Here is a 13,577-nt window from a genome sequence, read left to right as displayed (position 1 = left end):
TTGTGTATTTTCGATTTTTAGTTCCATGTTTTATGCCTTCCAAAAGGTCTGATCTTTGTTTTACTCAGGTTTGCTGATCGTTTATTTCTACCAAACCATATCTCTATTTCACTTATTTCTATTTTAATTATTCCCAAAATATGCTGGGAACTTTTCCCACAACAAGAAATATCTGTGTAATCTGCAAACAAAGTAGATTTAACTCATTTAGATACTATACATTTATTACTGATATGCATTATGAATAACTTCGGCCCTAATATTGGCCCCTGTGCTGCTCCATATAGACTTTTTCTCCATTTATTTGCAGAAATTGTCTTATTTATTAAGTAGCTTTCAAGCCAGCTCAACCCTCCCAACACCATATTTTTAATGTTTAACTAATAATGCAATAATATCAAAAGCCTTTTGTATGTCTAAGAACCCTCCAACTGCTGCTCTTTTATCTTTTCTAATTTCTACTAATTCCATTAGTGCCGGTTATGTTGCTCTGTTGGATCTAAATCCATATTGACTCTGTAAATAAATTGTGTTTTTCAATTATTTCGTCTAACTTGTCTGTAAATAGTTTTTCCAGTATTCCAGTAACTTAAAAGAGAAACAAACTTTTTTGGCACATATTGGATCGTCTACGGAAGAACTATTCCAAAACCTTTAACAATCGCCTCCTTCATTCTATTCAAAGCTAGATTATTTTTTTTTAGGTTGGTTTATTGTCACGTCACTAATCAAAGTTTAGGTCTAGCCAAAATATTGCTGAAAAACCCATCTTTATTCTGTCTTCGTCCACCAAAAATGCTAATTGTAGGAAAACATGGTGCTGCCTCCACCGTGCCCAGCCGTGACTGAGGTGTGGTTCAGCTATAAAGCATGGCTGAAGTTTCTAAAATCAGTCCTCTGATTAGTTTGGCCAATCTTTGCCCATTGGAATCTTTTTTCTTTCCTCTTTTTTTGGGCATTGTAATCTAAAATTTGGCTTGAGATTTAATTTTGGAGAGGGGCCTCTTTGTTTTTCTTCATGTCTGGATAATTTTTTTTTGCCAACCTAACCCACCAGAAGCACCAGTTTGTCTTTGCATGTGGTTTAAAAAAAAAAAAAGAAAAAGAAAAAAAAAAAGACTGTTTTGCATCCACTGATAACATTAATATACAGTTCTACCGTTTCTCAGACAGGTGGGGAGACCTAATCTCGTGATGAAATTCCCCGCCTCTTCTTAGAGTTGCTAAGGCATGTTCCCATAGGTGGATCTACCTACTAAATTATGCTTCTACCAGCAATTGTAGGGAAACTCCTCACAGTGTAACCAAGCAATCTGCTGAAAAACTCAAAGACATCCAAATAAAACAATGTTATCGCTCAGCTATAACAGGACATTTTTTATTTATTTTTATTCCACCATCAACACACTCCACTGGAGGCTGTATTTTAAACCAAAAAAAAAAAAAAGAATGCTGTAAACAGAAAATGGAAGCCATCAACATTTCCTTGGAGGTACTCATCGTATTACAGAAATAGATTTTATTTTGATCAGTTAACTGCCGTGTTTGTAGAAAGCAACGATCTGTATGCCAGCTTGAAGGGAGCAGAGCAAAGGAGGCAGAGGCATGGATCAGTCACTCCCCTCCATATGCAAATAAGTCTAAAAGCTCAGCTGGTGTGGTGACATTAAGAAACACGCACATTACATTATGCAATTTTTCTGGCAGTAAGAAATATGAAAATATGTCATTTTCAGAGCCAATCAGCTTTCTTCAACATTATATTGTAAAATGAAACCCCAGGAACCAATCCATCTGTTTGGTTCACATAGGTTCAGGAGAGTGAAACACTCAACATTGGGACATGAGCGTTGACGTTCCTGTCTGAGAAATAATATGTAAACATAATAAAAGAGGCGATCGTGAATGTTGGGTTTTCTCTGACACCTCAGCAGCGATAACCAATCAAACAGCTCCAATCACGCTTCTGCTCCCACCCATTTACACCACAAGGAAACGTTGGTACCGGCAGAGGTAAATGTGCGTGAATGAGGACGGACCAGTTGTAGCGTTCTCATATGATGGAATACTCCAGTGTTCAAGAGAAACAAAATCAAAAAAAAAAAAACACAAAAAAGCAACAACTTACAGTGATTGAGGAAAAGAACAAAAGAAGGACCAACAAAACAGCAGAAGGATAAGAAACACGTCATTAGCAGTGAGGAGGCTTTGGAGACATGGTGGCTGAAGGAGCTTTTTCTGTAACAGTTCCAAAGCAGCAGAAAACAGGTTTCCATTCCGTGTGGAAGGGTCCTCCTCCTTACTGCTACAAGGAGCCCCCAGTTTGTTTGGGTGAAGCTCAGTAGGTAGATGCATAAACTCAGGGACTCTCCCAGCTCCCCCCCCTCTTCGATGGTCTCGTGGTGGTTTGGTCCAGCGGTCACAGAGCAGCAGTCTTTATGTCCGGACTTGGAACTTGCCAGCCTTGGTCATGTACTTGATGCCTTTGAAAGGTTTATACTTCTCACCGTACATGTCCAGCCGGTTTACCTTCAGTCCTGTTCAGAGACACAAACACGGTTAAAGGCCAGAGCGCTCAGGTATGTCACTCACTTGGACATTCACTTCCTAGTGTTGTCTTCACAGCGCCGCCCAAAACTATTAACCTCCCTGCTAAAGATGTCTTTAAAGCATTAAAACAAATGGATTAAATCTTACACTGAGAACTCCAACCTACAATCGGAGCACATTTAACCAGTGGCTGGGTTGGGTAGGGTGGGTACGATGCTGAAAACACGATGAAATTATATTTTTAACAAAAATCTCTGGTGCTACATTATTGGAACCCTGTAATAAACCAGATTAAAGAACTAAAATCATTCTTTATTTTACTTAATCCTATTAAGTTGAATATCTGTCTGACTTCCTGTGTGCCTGGGGTGTAAATATGAGATGACAGGCTAATTTCCCTTAACCACTCTTTAAAGTAGGATATCAAAGCAAAAATAAGGATGGCAAATGCGTGTTATTTGTCAAAAGCCAAGAAATGGCTACAAGTCAGAGCAATACTAACACGTAAAACAACCGGAACTATGACAACGATGGATGACAACCCAAACTTTATCTCGTCACAAACATCCAGGAAGCATGATGATGACGGACCAAAAATAAAATAAAAATAAAAAAACGGTTGGGTGCAAAAAGCGGCACCTTGGGGGTCACCAAGTGTCCAGAACAACCATGAGGCTGGCTTCACACCGGCTGCGTTCTGTGTCCGCTCCAACAGCCATTGCAGGAGGTGCCGTGCGGCAGTCCACGCCGGCTGAACGTAAGATCCGATTATACTTCCCTCCCCTCTTATTTTGAAATGTTCTGGATCCGCTTTACTCTACCCGTCTGGCTCGCCTGGTCTTTAGAAATGTACGCTTTGTGCTCCGTCATCCGTCAAAAAGAGACTCGATTCGTACCTCTGATGGTCGCCGTGGGGAGGGCTGTCCGTCATGCCGCAGCGCCACGGAGCCGGTGGGAACTAGTGAATCGACTAGAACGGCTTCTATTTGCGACGGAGAGAAAAACGCATGGATGGCGGAGTGTGTGTGAATGAAGGGTCAGACTTCAGCAACATGCCAGCCAACGTTTTGACAGCGATGCAAGGTCAAAGCCTTTTCTGTACGACCATCACAAATGTAAACAGGTTCAGTTTGCTAACCTCCACTGGGACTTTAACTCAAACTTTTAGCTTTTTTTTAGCAACAAGAATATCCTAGTGAGTTTGGAACGATACTAAAGACAAATATGTAAAAAAAAAAAAAACCTCACGGCCACAGGGTCAAGTAGGTGAAGGACCAGTCATGCCCTAGGCCTCTCTCTCTGGCCCTGGAAACCATTAATGAGCTCTAAAATATTAGATTCATAGAGGAAAATATTTTCTAAACCTGTAAATATGAGTTTGTGTTGTTAAAATAAAAGGTGAGCTCACTTTAAAGCTTTTTATACATCTTTACCAAGGAGGGTGTCATATATAAATCCCCTTCTACCCATGCAGCTGGAACATCTGCATTACATGTCCAGTGGTTGTATTTAGAGCATCTGGCACCCCCTAGTGGACACAAAGTAACATTTTCTAAACAAATCAAAAGAATCAGATGCTGTCCGCTGAGAAAGCAGAGTAGTGGGAACTGCTTGAATGTGACTGGAGACAACGTATGCTCCTGAAGGAAGAAGAAGAACCTAGTGAGAAGTTGGAAGTCGCGCACCTCATCTGGATTCATCACACACAGCAAATCTATACAGAGCAGAAAATAAAATCCAAGCTGATTTTTGCAATTCTGCTGAGGTGGAGTTCCACGGTCCCACTCTGTGAGCGCCAGGTGCTGATCGGAGCGCGCCACTGGCTGATGGGAGGGGCAGGCGCCTTCATAGCTGGGCAGGTGGACGTGTGCGTCTTTGTTACTCCTGCAGAATGCGTTTTTGGGACCTGCTTATCTGAGATGGTAAGTGCCGTTTTTCAACCCATTTGGTTTTGTTTTTGTTAGCGCTACACCTGCTGTTTGTTTCTGGAGCGCTGCTGCTCCGCTGGCGTTACCAGCTGCAGTCGGAGTCCTTCACAGTGACCAGCAGAAGCTATGATTCTGTGTTTCTTATTTTATGAGCGCATGCCTGAGGACTACAGCAGTAAATAAACGGTTGTACTTGTATAGCGCCCTGTGAAGTCCGACCACCCCAAAGGGCTTTGCACTACAGTCATTCACACATTAACACCCTGACGGCAGTGAGCTGGCACCCCACTCAGCTTCGCCCCGCACCGATTACTTTCGCCCATTTTAACGATTGCACCGGCCTGTAAAGGCCTGGAAAAGATGAAGACGCCTCCTCCCTTACAGCTTTAATCACATGCTTACTAGCAGCTGCAGGCATGTCTGTCGGCAGAGGGAGCGTGAGGCTTTACCGAGTTTGAGCTCCTTTCTGCGGGACAACTCTGTGAAAGCACCCGCTGCTCCCCCCGGGTGCATTACACAGAAAGATGGGTGGGCAGCAGGGAAAGGCAGACAGCCGCTGCCCTGTACTGCATGGGACGGATGGACGGACACTTCAGAGACAAAACTTAACAGCTTTCAATGTGAAATGAGAGAAAGCTTCGATAAATCCATGGATCTGTCTTATTGCACAAAATGTAAATCATTTAATGGCAATAACATTTGAGCTCTGTTGTCTCTCGGGCTAAATCGCTTATATCTAAACTCAGTAATCTAAACGAAACGATTGCTGTGATTTGATTCTTTCAGTAAGCCATGTAACTTGTTAAATACTTGTTAGCCTCAGTGTGCGTGTGTGGCGTCGCTCCCAGCGGTGCAGGGAGTCTGAGTGTATGCACACGTGAGCCAACGCTGCGTCTGGGTGTACCTGAGATGGCCATTTGCTGGATCTTGAACTGGATATTAATGGTGGGGTTCTCATCGGGTTTGGAGGCTCCAGCTTGCAGGTTCATGGTGCCTTTAAGGCTGGGAAGCTTCTGTGGGTTGATCTTCCCAACATCCCACGTCAACAACTTCCATGCACAAAAACAGGGGATAAAAAAAGATATAAGGAGGCTGTCACAACAAAAAAGTTCCAAAAAAGTAACTGTAGTTGCCCTTTATATACAACATTATCTTAGTATGGAGTTAACAGTGAGAAAAACAGCCAGTTTTCTCAGTACCTTGGTGACCGGGTCAAAGGTGTATGTTCCCTGGGAGGGGTTGAGGTTGGCGTTGAGGACGCCCCGTGGCAGCTGGCTGCTGACTAGGACTGACTCCACAGCTTTCCCCATGGTCTGTTTGGGCCCCAGAGTCAGGTCAAACCGACCCTGGGAGCTCCCCTCCCGAAAGGTAATGTTGTGTTTGACGTAAACAGGGATGGCCACCAGGCTGCGGGGGAAAAGGGAGGCCGAGACGTGAATTACATCAAAACGGGTAGAATCGCAGTTCTAAAACTGAGAACAAAAGACATTCAGAGCGCACAGAGGCGAGACCTGGTGGCGAAAACTGAGCAAAACCAAATAGATCAATAGATTTCTAAGGTTGGCGGCTTAATAGCGCTCTACTGGGGTTTTATGATCGATCAAAACAAAGTGCATACTTAAAGTGAAAGAAAAATGATGGTTTGGATTTTTGAAACCCCTAAACAAAAATGCATAACAAGTGTTAGAATTAACCGGCTATGTATGGGGACAGACATTAACCGGCTCTCGCTGTCTGTAAAATGCACCAAAACAGCGCCATAGACAGGAGAATGGTTCTGTTAGAGAAAAAAAAACAAGGCCAAATAAGCGGCTGCACATTAAAAACTGAGACCAAAAACCGCAACTCACAAAATCCACCAGAATTTTTTTTTTTTTAGCCCAGACGTTTATAAGCGGCTGTTGGCCGCTTATAAACGTTGTTCTATTACACAGACGCTCACATGCTCAATAAGCAGCAGGGATGTCCGTAAATTTCAGCAAATCTCAAGTACGAAAACATTTTTCCTCGTAACATCAGCCCATTTCGTCATATTATCCTCCCAGTTCAATATTGGAGCAGGGTGGATGTTTTATAAACCATCTTTTATGAGAATGCACCTGTTTTAGAGCCATCGCCATCCATTGTAAATAAACGATGAACTTACCCACCAAATGAGTAATTTCACCAAATGAGTGAAATGAGTAGCAGAATTAGCTAAATTGCGGAAGTAAACCGGAAATGCATGTGAAACTTGTCTATAAATCTGGCTGTTAGAGAAGATTCGCAAGGAAATGACATCATGAAGCGCAAATAGGTCAGCGGACGGTTCCGGGGACGAAGCTACGGGGAACTCTGACGCAGGGTTGGGTGATAAAACAAGCCCACCCAGACGGCCGTGCACCTCAACCAGGGGTCACCAGCCTTTACGATCCAAAGAACCAGCTTTGGCCCTCGATCCGGTTAATTGCAATATGTTTAGAGCTATGTTTCATAACTAACTTACACAGGACACTTTTGGCCATTTTTAAAGAACCACCTTTTTCTATTATTAAGTTTTAAAACAAAGAAAAGCATGATGTTGCTTGTTGTTGTTGATGTTTGTGGCTGGGCTGAAATTCCCCAAAATCAGGACGTATAAAGCAGATGAGTGCAGAAACACGTCTATGCTCGGTCCTGTATATTTAAATTTACTCGTGCGCCGCAGGTATCAGAATGTCTCGGTACCGGCAACTTTTGGTATGAAAGCAGCAGATTCTTTTATGCATCAGGCCCCAGATCTACAAAGCTGTTAGTTACAAGGTGCTAACAGACCTGCAGCTGAAACCGCAGTAAAAGGTGATTTTATTTGATTTTTTAGAGTATTGACTAAAGTGGTGTTGGGTAAAAATTCATCTAACACCTGTTAAAAAAAATAATAATCCACACATCCTTTTCATTCTGTACTTCGTGTTGCTCCGTCACATAAAATCCCTCGAGAACGCGTTTAAATTTGAGGTTGTCACGTGATAAAACGTGAAAGAGTTCGAGGCCTTTTCGCCGCATGCCGCTCTGAATGGCGTCTCTCCCGTGCCAAAAGGAAGACTAACTTCTGGGAGCTGACGTGGTAGGAGAGCAGGCGAAAGTTCCCATCGGGTGGGATGAAGGAGAGGATGCGCTCAGCCTCCCAGCGCTTGAACCGCACACACGGGTGGAAACTGACGTCATCCAGGAGCCGTGGATTCTGAGGGGAGGAGAGATCGGCAATGTTTCAGAGGGAGTCAAGAAACCTTTCACTCGCCATTTCCACCCGCAGAAAATTAAAGCTGTTTTTAACAGAATAAAAAAAGACAAAACCCACCATAAATGAGAGCGTGAGGTCGGGCATGCCCGTCAGTTTCACGCACGCGTCGATAACTCCCTGGATCTCGGCGGTGATGGTGGAACCTGTGGACAGACGCATCCTGAGTGACTCTGAACGCGAGGGGGGCCTAAACCCGCAGACTCTTCAGAGGAGTACCTGATTTATCGATGATGGCGTCGATCTCCTCCACCACGTCGAAATAGGCTTCGTTGTTGGTGTATTTGACCCCGGTGCGTCGCCACGGCACCACCGACAGCTGCCCGGTGGGGAGCTGTTCTCCCACGTTGGTGCTGCCTGGATACCAGGGTTGGTTAAAAGCAACAATGAGCATGACCCCGAGGGGCAACACGAGTGACCAGGTTAGAAATCTGGTACAGCGTAGATTCAACAATGGCACTTAGTGGCATTACAAACCAACATGTCTTTGCCTAGAGCCAGGTACTGGGCGCTCACTGGGCTTTTCTGATGTTTAAAGACATAGCTGCTGAAATAATCTGCTCCTGCTGGATGACATACTCTAAATACTGCAGTTCTTGTTCTCTACAAGGGTTCAACTTAGCCTGAGGTTGGCATAGTCCACAACTGACAATACAGTCCTGGGAAAAACTAAGTACACCCCATATTTGAATATCAGTCTCATCTCAGCCCCCGACTCCTTGCAACATTCCTCCAGTTCACCGAGGTTTGGAGCCCCTCATTTCTACCTAGCCCCCTTAATTAGGTTTGACGTCTGGGCTTTGACTAGGCCACCCCCCAACACCTTGATTCTTTTCTGTTTCAGCCATTCAAGCCGGAGGTTTGCTGCTGTGTTTGGGAACGTAGTCCTGCTGCGTGACCCAGCTGGTATCAGAGGTGTCAAGTAACGAAGTACAAATACTTCGTTACTGTACTTAAGTACACTATTTAGGTAACTATACTTTATTCCATTAGTCTCAGTCTCTCTCTCTCTCCCCCCCCTCTCAAAGGGTATAGTTTACCTTAGGTATTTGATGGAACTCACACATTTATGTTCTGGCAGTTCTGCAGGCTTGAATACTACCTCTGTTTGGAATTGAATTCCAATAAAGTTTGAGAGAGAACATGCTCCTTGAGTGACTTTGTCTTTGACTAATGGGTTAATGATTATGTTGTGTCTTGGGCCACATGTAGAACTAATCAGTGTTTAAATTAAGCTTTCAATTCATATAGTGGCCTTTTTTTAAAGGTTACTTTATACTTTTATACTTTAAGTAGTTTTTGGAGCGCATACTTTTTCACTTTTACTTGAGTAAAGAGGTCAAGTTGATACTTCAACTTTTACCAGAGTGTTTTTAAACTGCAGTATCTATACTTCTACTTAAGTAACAAATGTGTGTACTTTTGACACCACTGGCTGGTATGCAGGGAAGGTGATGGTTGACTCGATAACTACGATTCCTGTGGCGCCCAAACCATCAGCAGCTGGTGCAAGCTGGTGTTTGGAAGTCTCTACTAACCTCTCATCTCTCCACAGCATAGTGCTACAGAAGAACCCACATATTTATGAATTGTACCATCATGAATGCAGATTGATAAATTTAAAGTTTTTTTTATTTCTTGTTTACGATCAATTACTCTACTATATTCAACAACCTTTCCTCTTTGTGGCCCATGGAAGCAGCAAGGCTGTCCTTGGTTTTATCCCAGGACTGAACCGACAAACATGAAACATCTTTTCCAACATGCCGTCACTGTAAAATGCGTTAGGAATGGTTGGAGGACCTGTGATGGTGTTGACCATTGTGCGGAGGATGGTGGGAGGCTTGATAAGCTCTTTGAGGATGTTGGACTCCGTGGCCAGGGGAAAGCCGTTGTCCAGCATCTCCTCCAGCAGCTCATACACCACCACCACATTGTCCTTAATGGCCGCCTCGGTGCACACGCCAAAGTAATCCTGGAGACGGGGAGAGCAATACAGGTGTGTGCACGCGGCGGCAGGCGTGGGTTGAGGGGTCTGAAACGGAAAACGCCTCTCACCTGGAACGTGTCGACCACTCGGTGCAGGAACTCGATGACAAAGAGAGGCGGCACCTCGCTCTGGATGACGGCCACGAAGTAGATGCGGTGCCGGAGCACGCTGATCAGGTAGTGGTGCGGCGTGGGGATCACCGGCGGCACGTTCTCCGGCTCTGTGGCGCGCTCCTGGGCCTCGAAGAAGTAGTCGCACACGGAGCGGCTGACCACGCTTTTCCAGTGCTTCTCCAGGAAGATGTCCCCGGAGGCGTTGATCAGGAACAGACTGTGGATCATCTTGGCCGGAGAGAGGCTGCTGGGAAGGGGGGAAATGAACGGATTCTTTCAGACGAAGCTTGCTATAAGTCTGCCAGACTTTGTGCGGAAGCAGCGGGTGATGCGGCAGTTCTGCGGGAAACAAAACACTCGAAGATCATGGGACCAATCAACCACTTCAATTAACAACCTGATTGTGAAAACACGTGTGATGGAATTTCTCAGATGCAAAAGCACATTAAACATAGCGTTCCTCTGAAAAAGTAAGAAAACAGCAGCTATTAAGGAAGACTGCGCAATAAACGGAACATGATCAAAGACCCCAAGTCCCCGGGTGAGCTTTTAAAAGCATTCCAGTCATCTCGCCAAACGGCTTCCATGCGTTTTATCTCTTCCAAAAAAGGCACGTATCAGAAGACCTCGTATAATTGGCTGCAGCCGGACAAAATATAGGTAAACACTGGAGAAGGAGAAATTTAAAAACAATAAAAACATAGGGGGGGAAAAGAACCCAATCAGCATATGGAGAAGAAGTCTGATCAGCTGCCATGTGTGACGTCACCAGAGGCCTGCGCCTTTGAACTTGCTTGGCTGGGTCCAGTTTATCTTAATTGAATTAAATGAACATACAGAAAAACTATAAAAAGGTCAAACAGAAGAGCACCATGACGTGCTCTATGGGTAATGACGCACTGAAGTTTTTTTTTTTTTTTTTTAACCATTCTTTCCCGATAAATCTGGCCTGCAGCTTTAAACACTGACGAAGCAAACCCTGAGTGCCCCAGATAAAGACAGCAGGAACTTTTTTTTTTTTAACTGCAGCTTTTTTTCCCAAACTAAAACGGACTTTTCGATGGAACATAAGGAGGAGATCCTTTTGAAATCCGGAGGAGAGAAGCCCTCCTCTCCTCACATGACAGACACGCTCCTAGCTGGGGAACGCGACACCGGCCGGATGAATCATTAAACACGCCGCAAAAAAAAAAGCTATGGCGTTCGGCTCGGGTCTGCCTCAACTCGGCGACAACAGCTGCGATTCACGTTTACCGGGGCAGTCTGCGGCGAGCTGCGTCTGTAACAACAAAATGAAGGCCTCGCTCCGCAAACATCAGGATGCTCCATCCGTCCCTCCTCCTGCCTCGGTCTCATGACAGAGGAGAAGCCTCGTCACCAAATAACGAGCTTAACTTCAAAATAAAAAAAAATGCGTAAATTACCAGCCGAGGCACTCAAAAGCTGCCACTGACTTACCGAAGCGATATTTTTCTGCCCTTCCCGAGTAGCCCTTCGCCTTTTTCTCCCAATGAAGGATTAAACAGCCGACGGCGCTTCCCGTTAGGCGGAGCGGAACATACTGAAGCCGCTCAGCAGCACGGAGGTGGTGAGCCAGCCAATCACAGGCCAGAGAGAGCCTAAAGGCCGGCCCACTCAGCGCGCCGGTAGGCCAACAACACGGAAGCGAGTAGAGAGAGGCGCGCTACTGATTGGCCCATGTCGGTAAACATTAGAAGAATTGTGAGCGGATTGGTTTAAAACGTGGCTCGGTCTGACATTTTGTTTCCAGGATCAGATTTCATCTTGTGGACTTGCTGCTCTCCATTCAAACACGCGCGAGCCGTCTTCGAGGAGGCTGTGCAGCAGAGCAAGCCGCTGGAGGGTCTCCATCACAGGTCCGGTCTCCTGTTGCCTGGCCGGCCATAAAGATAATCGCATGGACGGCTTTATATTGCTGAGATACATATTTTAGAATATTCAAGTGAAGAGTCACATTAAAATCAATTCAATCAAAGTAAAATCCTCATTTGTCAATACAATGGACGTATTATTCATCAGATCCTAAGCAAACAAATAGATGATTTTGTTATAAATAGTTTATGAATGTAACAGAATGAAAAGGCGTGGAACGGTTACAGCAAAGTCCTTCAGGATGACCAGAAGTACTTTAATCTAATACATTCACGCATCTGGAACCTTTTCATATGTTGTCATGAATCAGCCACCAACTCCAACATGTTTTAAAAGAACTTTACCTCAGCCAGGCTCTAAATGTGCAAAGGTGGTAGAAACGTATATCACACCTCCACGGTTCATTTTGTGCCCATCGCTCCTGATGTTCGCAACAGTTCATGTTGGATGCTGGGACTTTGCATCAGTTAGATTATAGGCTTTCAGCATGGGGTCAAAGGTTCTACATAAATCATGAGCTCCTGCAGGTCTGGATGTGGTTGAAGACTTTACATGCACCCTACAGGGGACATCTAGTGGCAATAGTTTGCCAAAGCAGCTCAGTTACTGTGAAATTGGTGAGGCCTGAGATCAAATATCCCTCTGACTGATTAATTAATAGAGCCAGCATTCAGTAAGCGATCAAGCATTCCAGATTCAAGTCTGACTACTGATAAAACACAACACCAGCAGAGCCACCTTTAGCTCTGTATAACTTCAAAATAATGACATTATTGACTTAAATTTAGGGGAAATTATTTTTTGATGCCTTAATGCCCTCTGGCACCAAAATAATAGGGTGTCTGAAAATTAAATCTCTATGCTTTCTCTTCTCACAAATATGTATTAAACAGAATGTATTGGCTTTAATACTTCCGACATCCACCACCCTGCACATAAAGTTGTTTATTTTTCACAGTTCTCCCAAGGTTCTGTCATATATTCATAGTACATGTAAACTCTGTTATAATAATAAAGTTGAATCTAATCATCTATATTTTCTGCCTTAGTGATGATAATTTATCATTCCATTTTTTTTAAATTGAACATTTGCGAGTACATGGTAAAAATTAAGTGCATCCCATGATTAGCTTGTAGAACCGGCCATCTTTAGAGCGATAATTCAGAAGGATTCCTTTTTAACGACTTTATTAGTCTCAAACAGCGTAGAGTCATTTCAGGCCTCTCTTCCTTAAAATGGCTTCGGTTCTTTGAGATTTGAAAGCATTCATTTATGCACAGTTAAAGGTCCTGCAACTTCATTTCAACCGAACTGGTCTGGACTTTAACTAGGCCATTGACCTCTCTTGACATCACTCATTCTGTTGTAGATGCTACGTTTTAGATCACTGTAATATTGAAATGCCCTTATTTAGATGGCCTCACACTTGACAGTTTTAGTGTAGTACGTGGTCCACTCCACGACTGGAAGGTGTCCAGGTCTAGCGGCTCCGAAACCAGCCAAGAATCGTCTCTGCCGCGCTTAACAGCTGTCAAGAGCTGATATACAGTACCACTTGGCTTTTACAAACTTTAGTGTCAGTTCTAGCACGTAAAGTTTGTGTTAATTGAAAAACTGCCTACTTTGTGTCATTTTAAGAGGTTTTCTCCTGTCAACCCTTCCTAACAGGCCATGTTTGTGTGTGCATCAAGCCATGGTTGGCTCCTTTTGATTATTGCATGCATCACGTATGCCACCATATTTATCATGGGAGCCATTTATGTACCAGTGCTACCCTAAGACGAGCTTTGAGGGCTATTTTGATGTAGCCAAGGCCTGAATACGCTAGTAATTGGAACTTTAG

General features: G+C 44.1%; 1 protein-coding gene across 3 annotated transcripts; it reads right to left on the bottom strand.

Annotated features, from left to right (window-relative positions):
* Nucleotides 1–1,385: 1,385 nt before the first annotated feature.
* ap3m2 (adaptor related protein complex 3 subunit mu 2) lies at nt 1,386–11,406 on the bottom strand. 3 transcript variants are annotated; one of them, XM_021324389.2, is made up of 9 exons: nt 11,299–11,406; nt 9,796–10,179; nt 9,541–9,712; nt 7,957–8,094; nt 7,798–7,883; nt 7,547–7,680; nt 5,678–5,885; nt 5,383–5,527; nt 1,386–2,537 (listed from the first exon to the last, which is right to left on the bottom strand). In XM_021324389.2, exons 2-9 carry the CDS (start codon nt 10,066–10,068, stop codon nt 2,437–2,439), a joined length of 1,257 nt encoding a protein of 418 aa, XP_021180064.1. In that variant the 5' UTR covers nt 10,069–10,179; nt 11,299–11,406; the 3' UTR covers nt 1,386–2,436. The 3 variants fall into 3 exon arrangements, with proteins under 3 accessions (XP_021180064.1, XP_012733139.1, XP_012733065.1); XM_012877685.3 differs by having other exon boundaries at nt 9,796–10,087; nt 11,299–11,405; XM_012877611.3 differs by having other exon boundaries at nt 9,796–10,084; nt 11,299–11,395.
* Nucleotides 11,407–13,577: the final 2,171 nt, after the last annotated feature.

Source organism: Fundulus heteroclitus, chromosome 12 (assembly GCF_011125445.2).
Source record: "Fundulus heteroclitus isolate FHET01 chromosome 12, MU-UCD_Fhet_4.1, whole genome shotgun sequence".
NCBI classification, from domain to species: Eukaryota; Metazoa; Chordata; class Actinopteri; order Cyprinodontiformes; family Fundulidae; genus Fundulus; species Fundulus heteroclitus.
Note: the sequence above shows the minus strand (reverse complement) of the source record. Positions and strands in the feature narration are given on the sequence as shown.

Excerpts from the sequence above, each read along its gene's own strand:
- ap3m2 (XM_021324389.2), bottom strand. The coding sequence starts at position 10,068 with ATGATCCACAGTCTGTTCCTGATCAACGCCTCCGGGGACATCTTCCTG. Across the intron at positions 8,095-9,540 it reads AATGGTCAACACCATCACAG|GCAGCACCAACGTGGGAGAA; the intron begins GTCCTCCAACCA and ends CCTGGTATCCAG. Across the intron at positions 7,884-7,956 it reads CGCCATCATCGATAAATCAG|GTTCCACCATCACCGCCGAG; the intron begins GTACTCCTCTGA and ends GTCTGTCCACAG.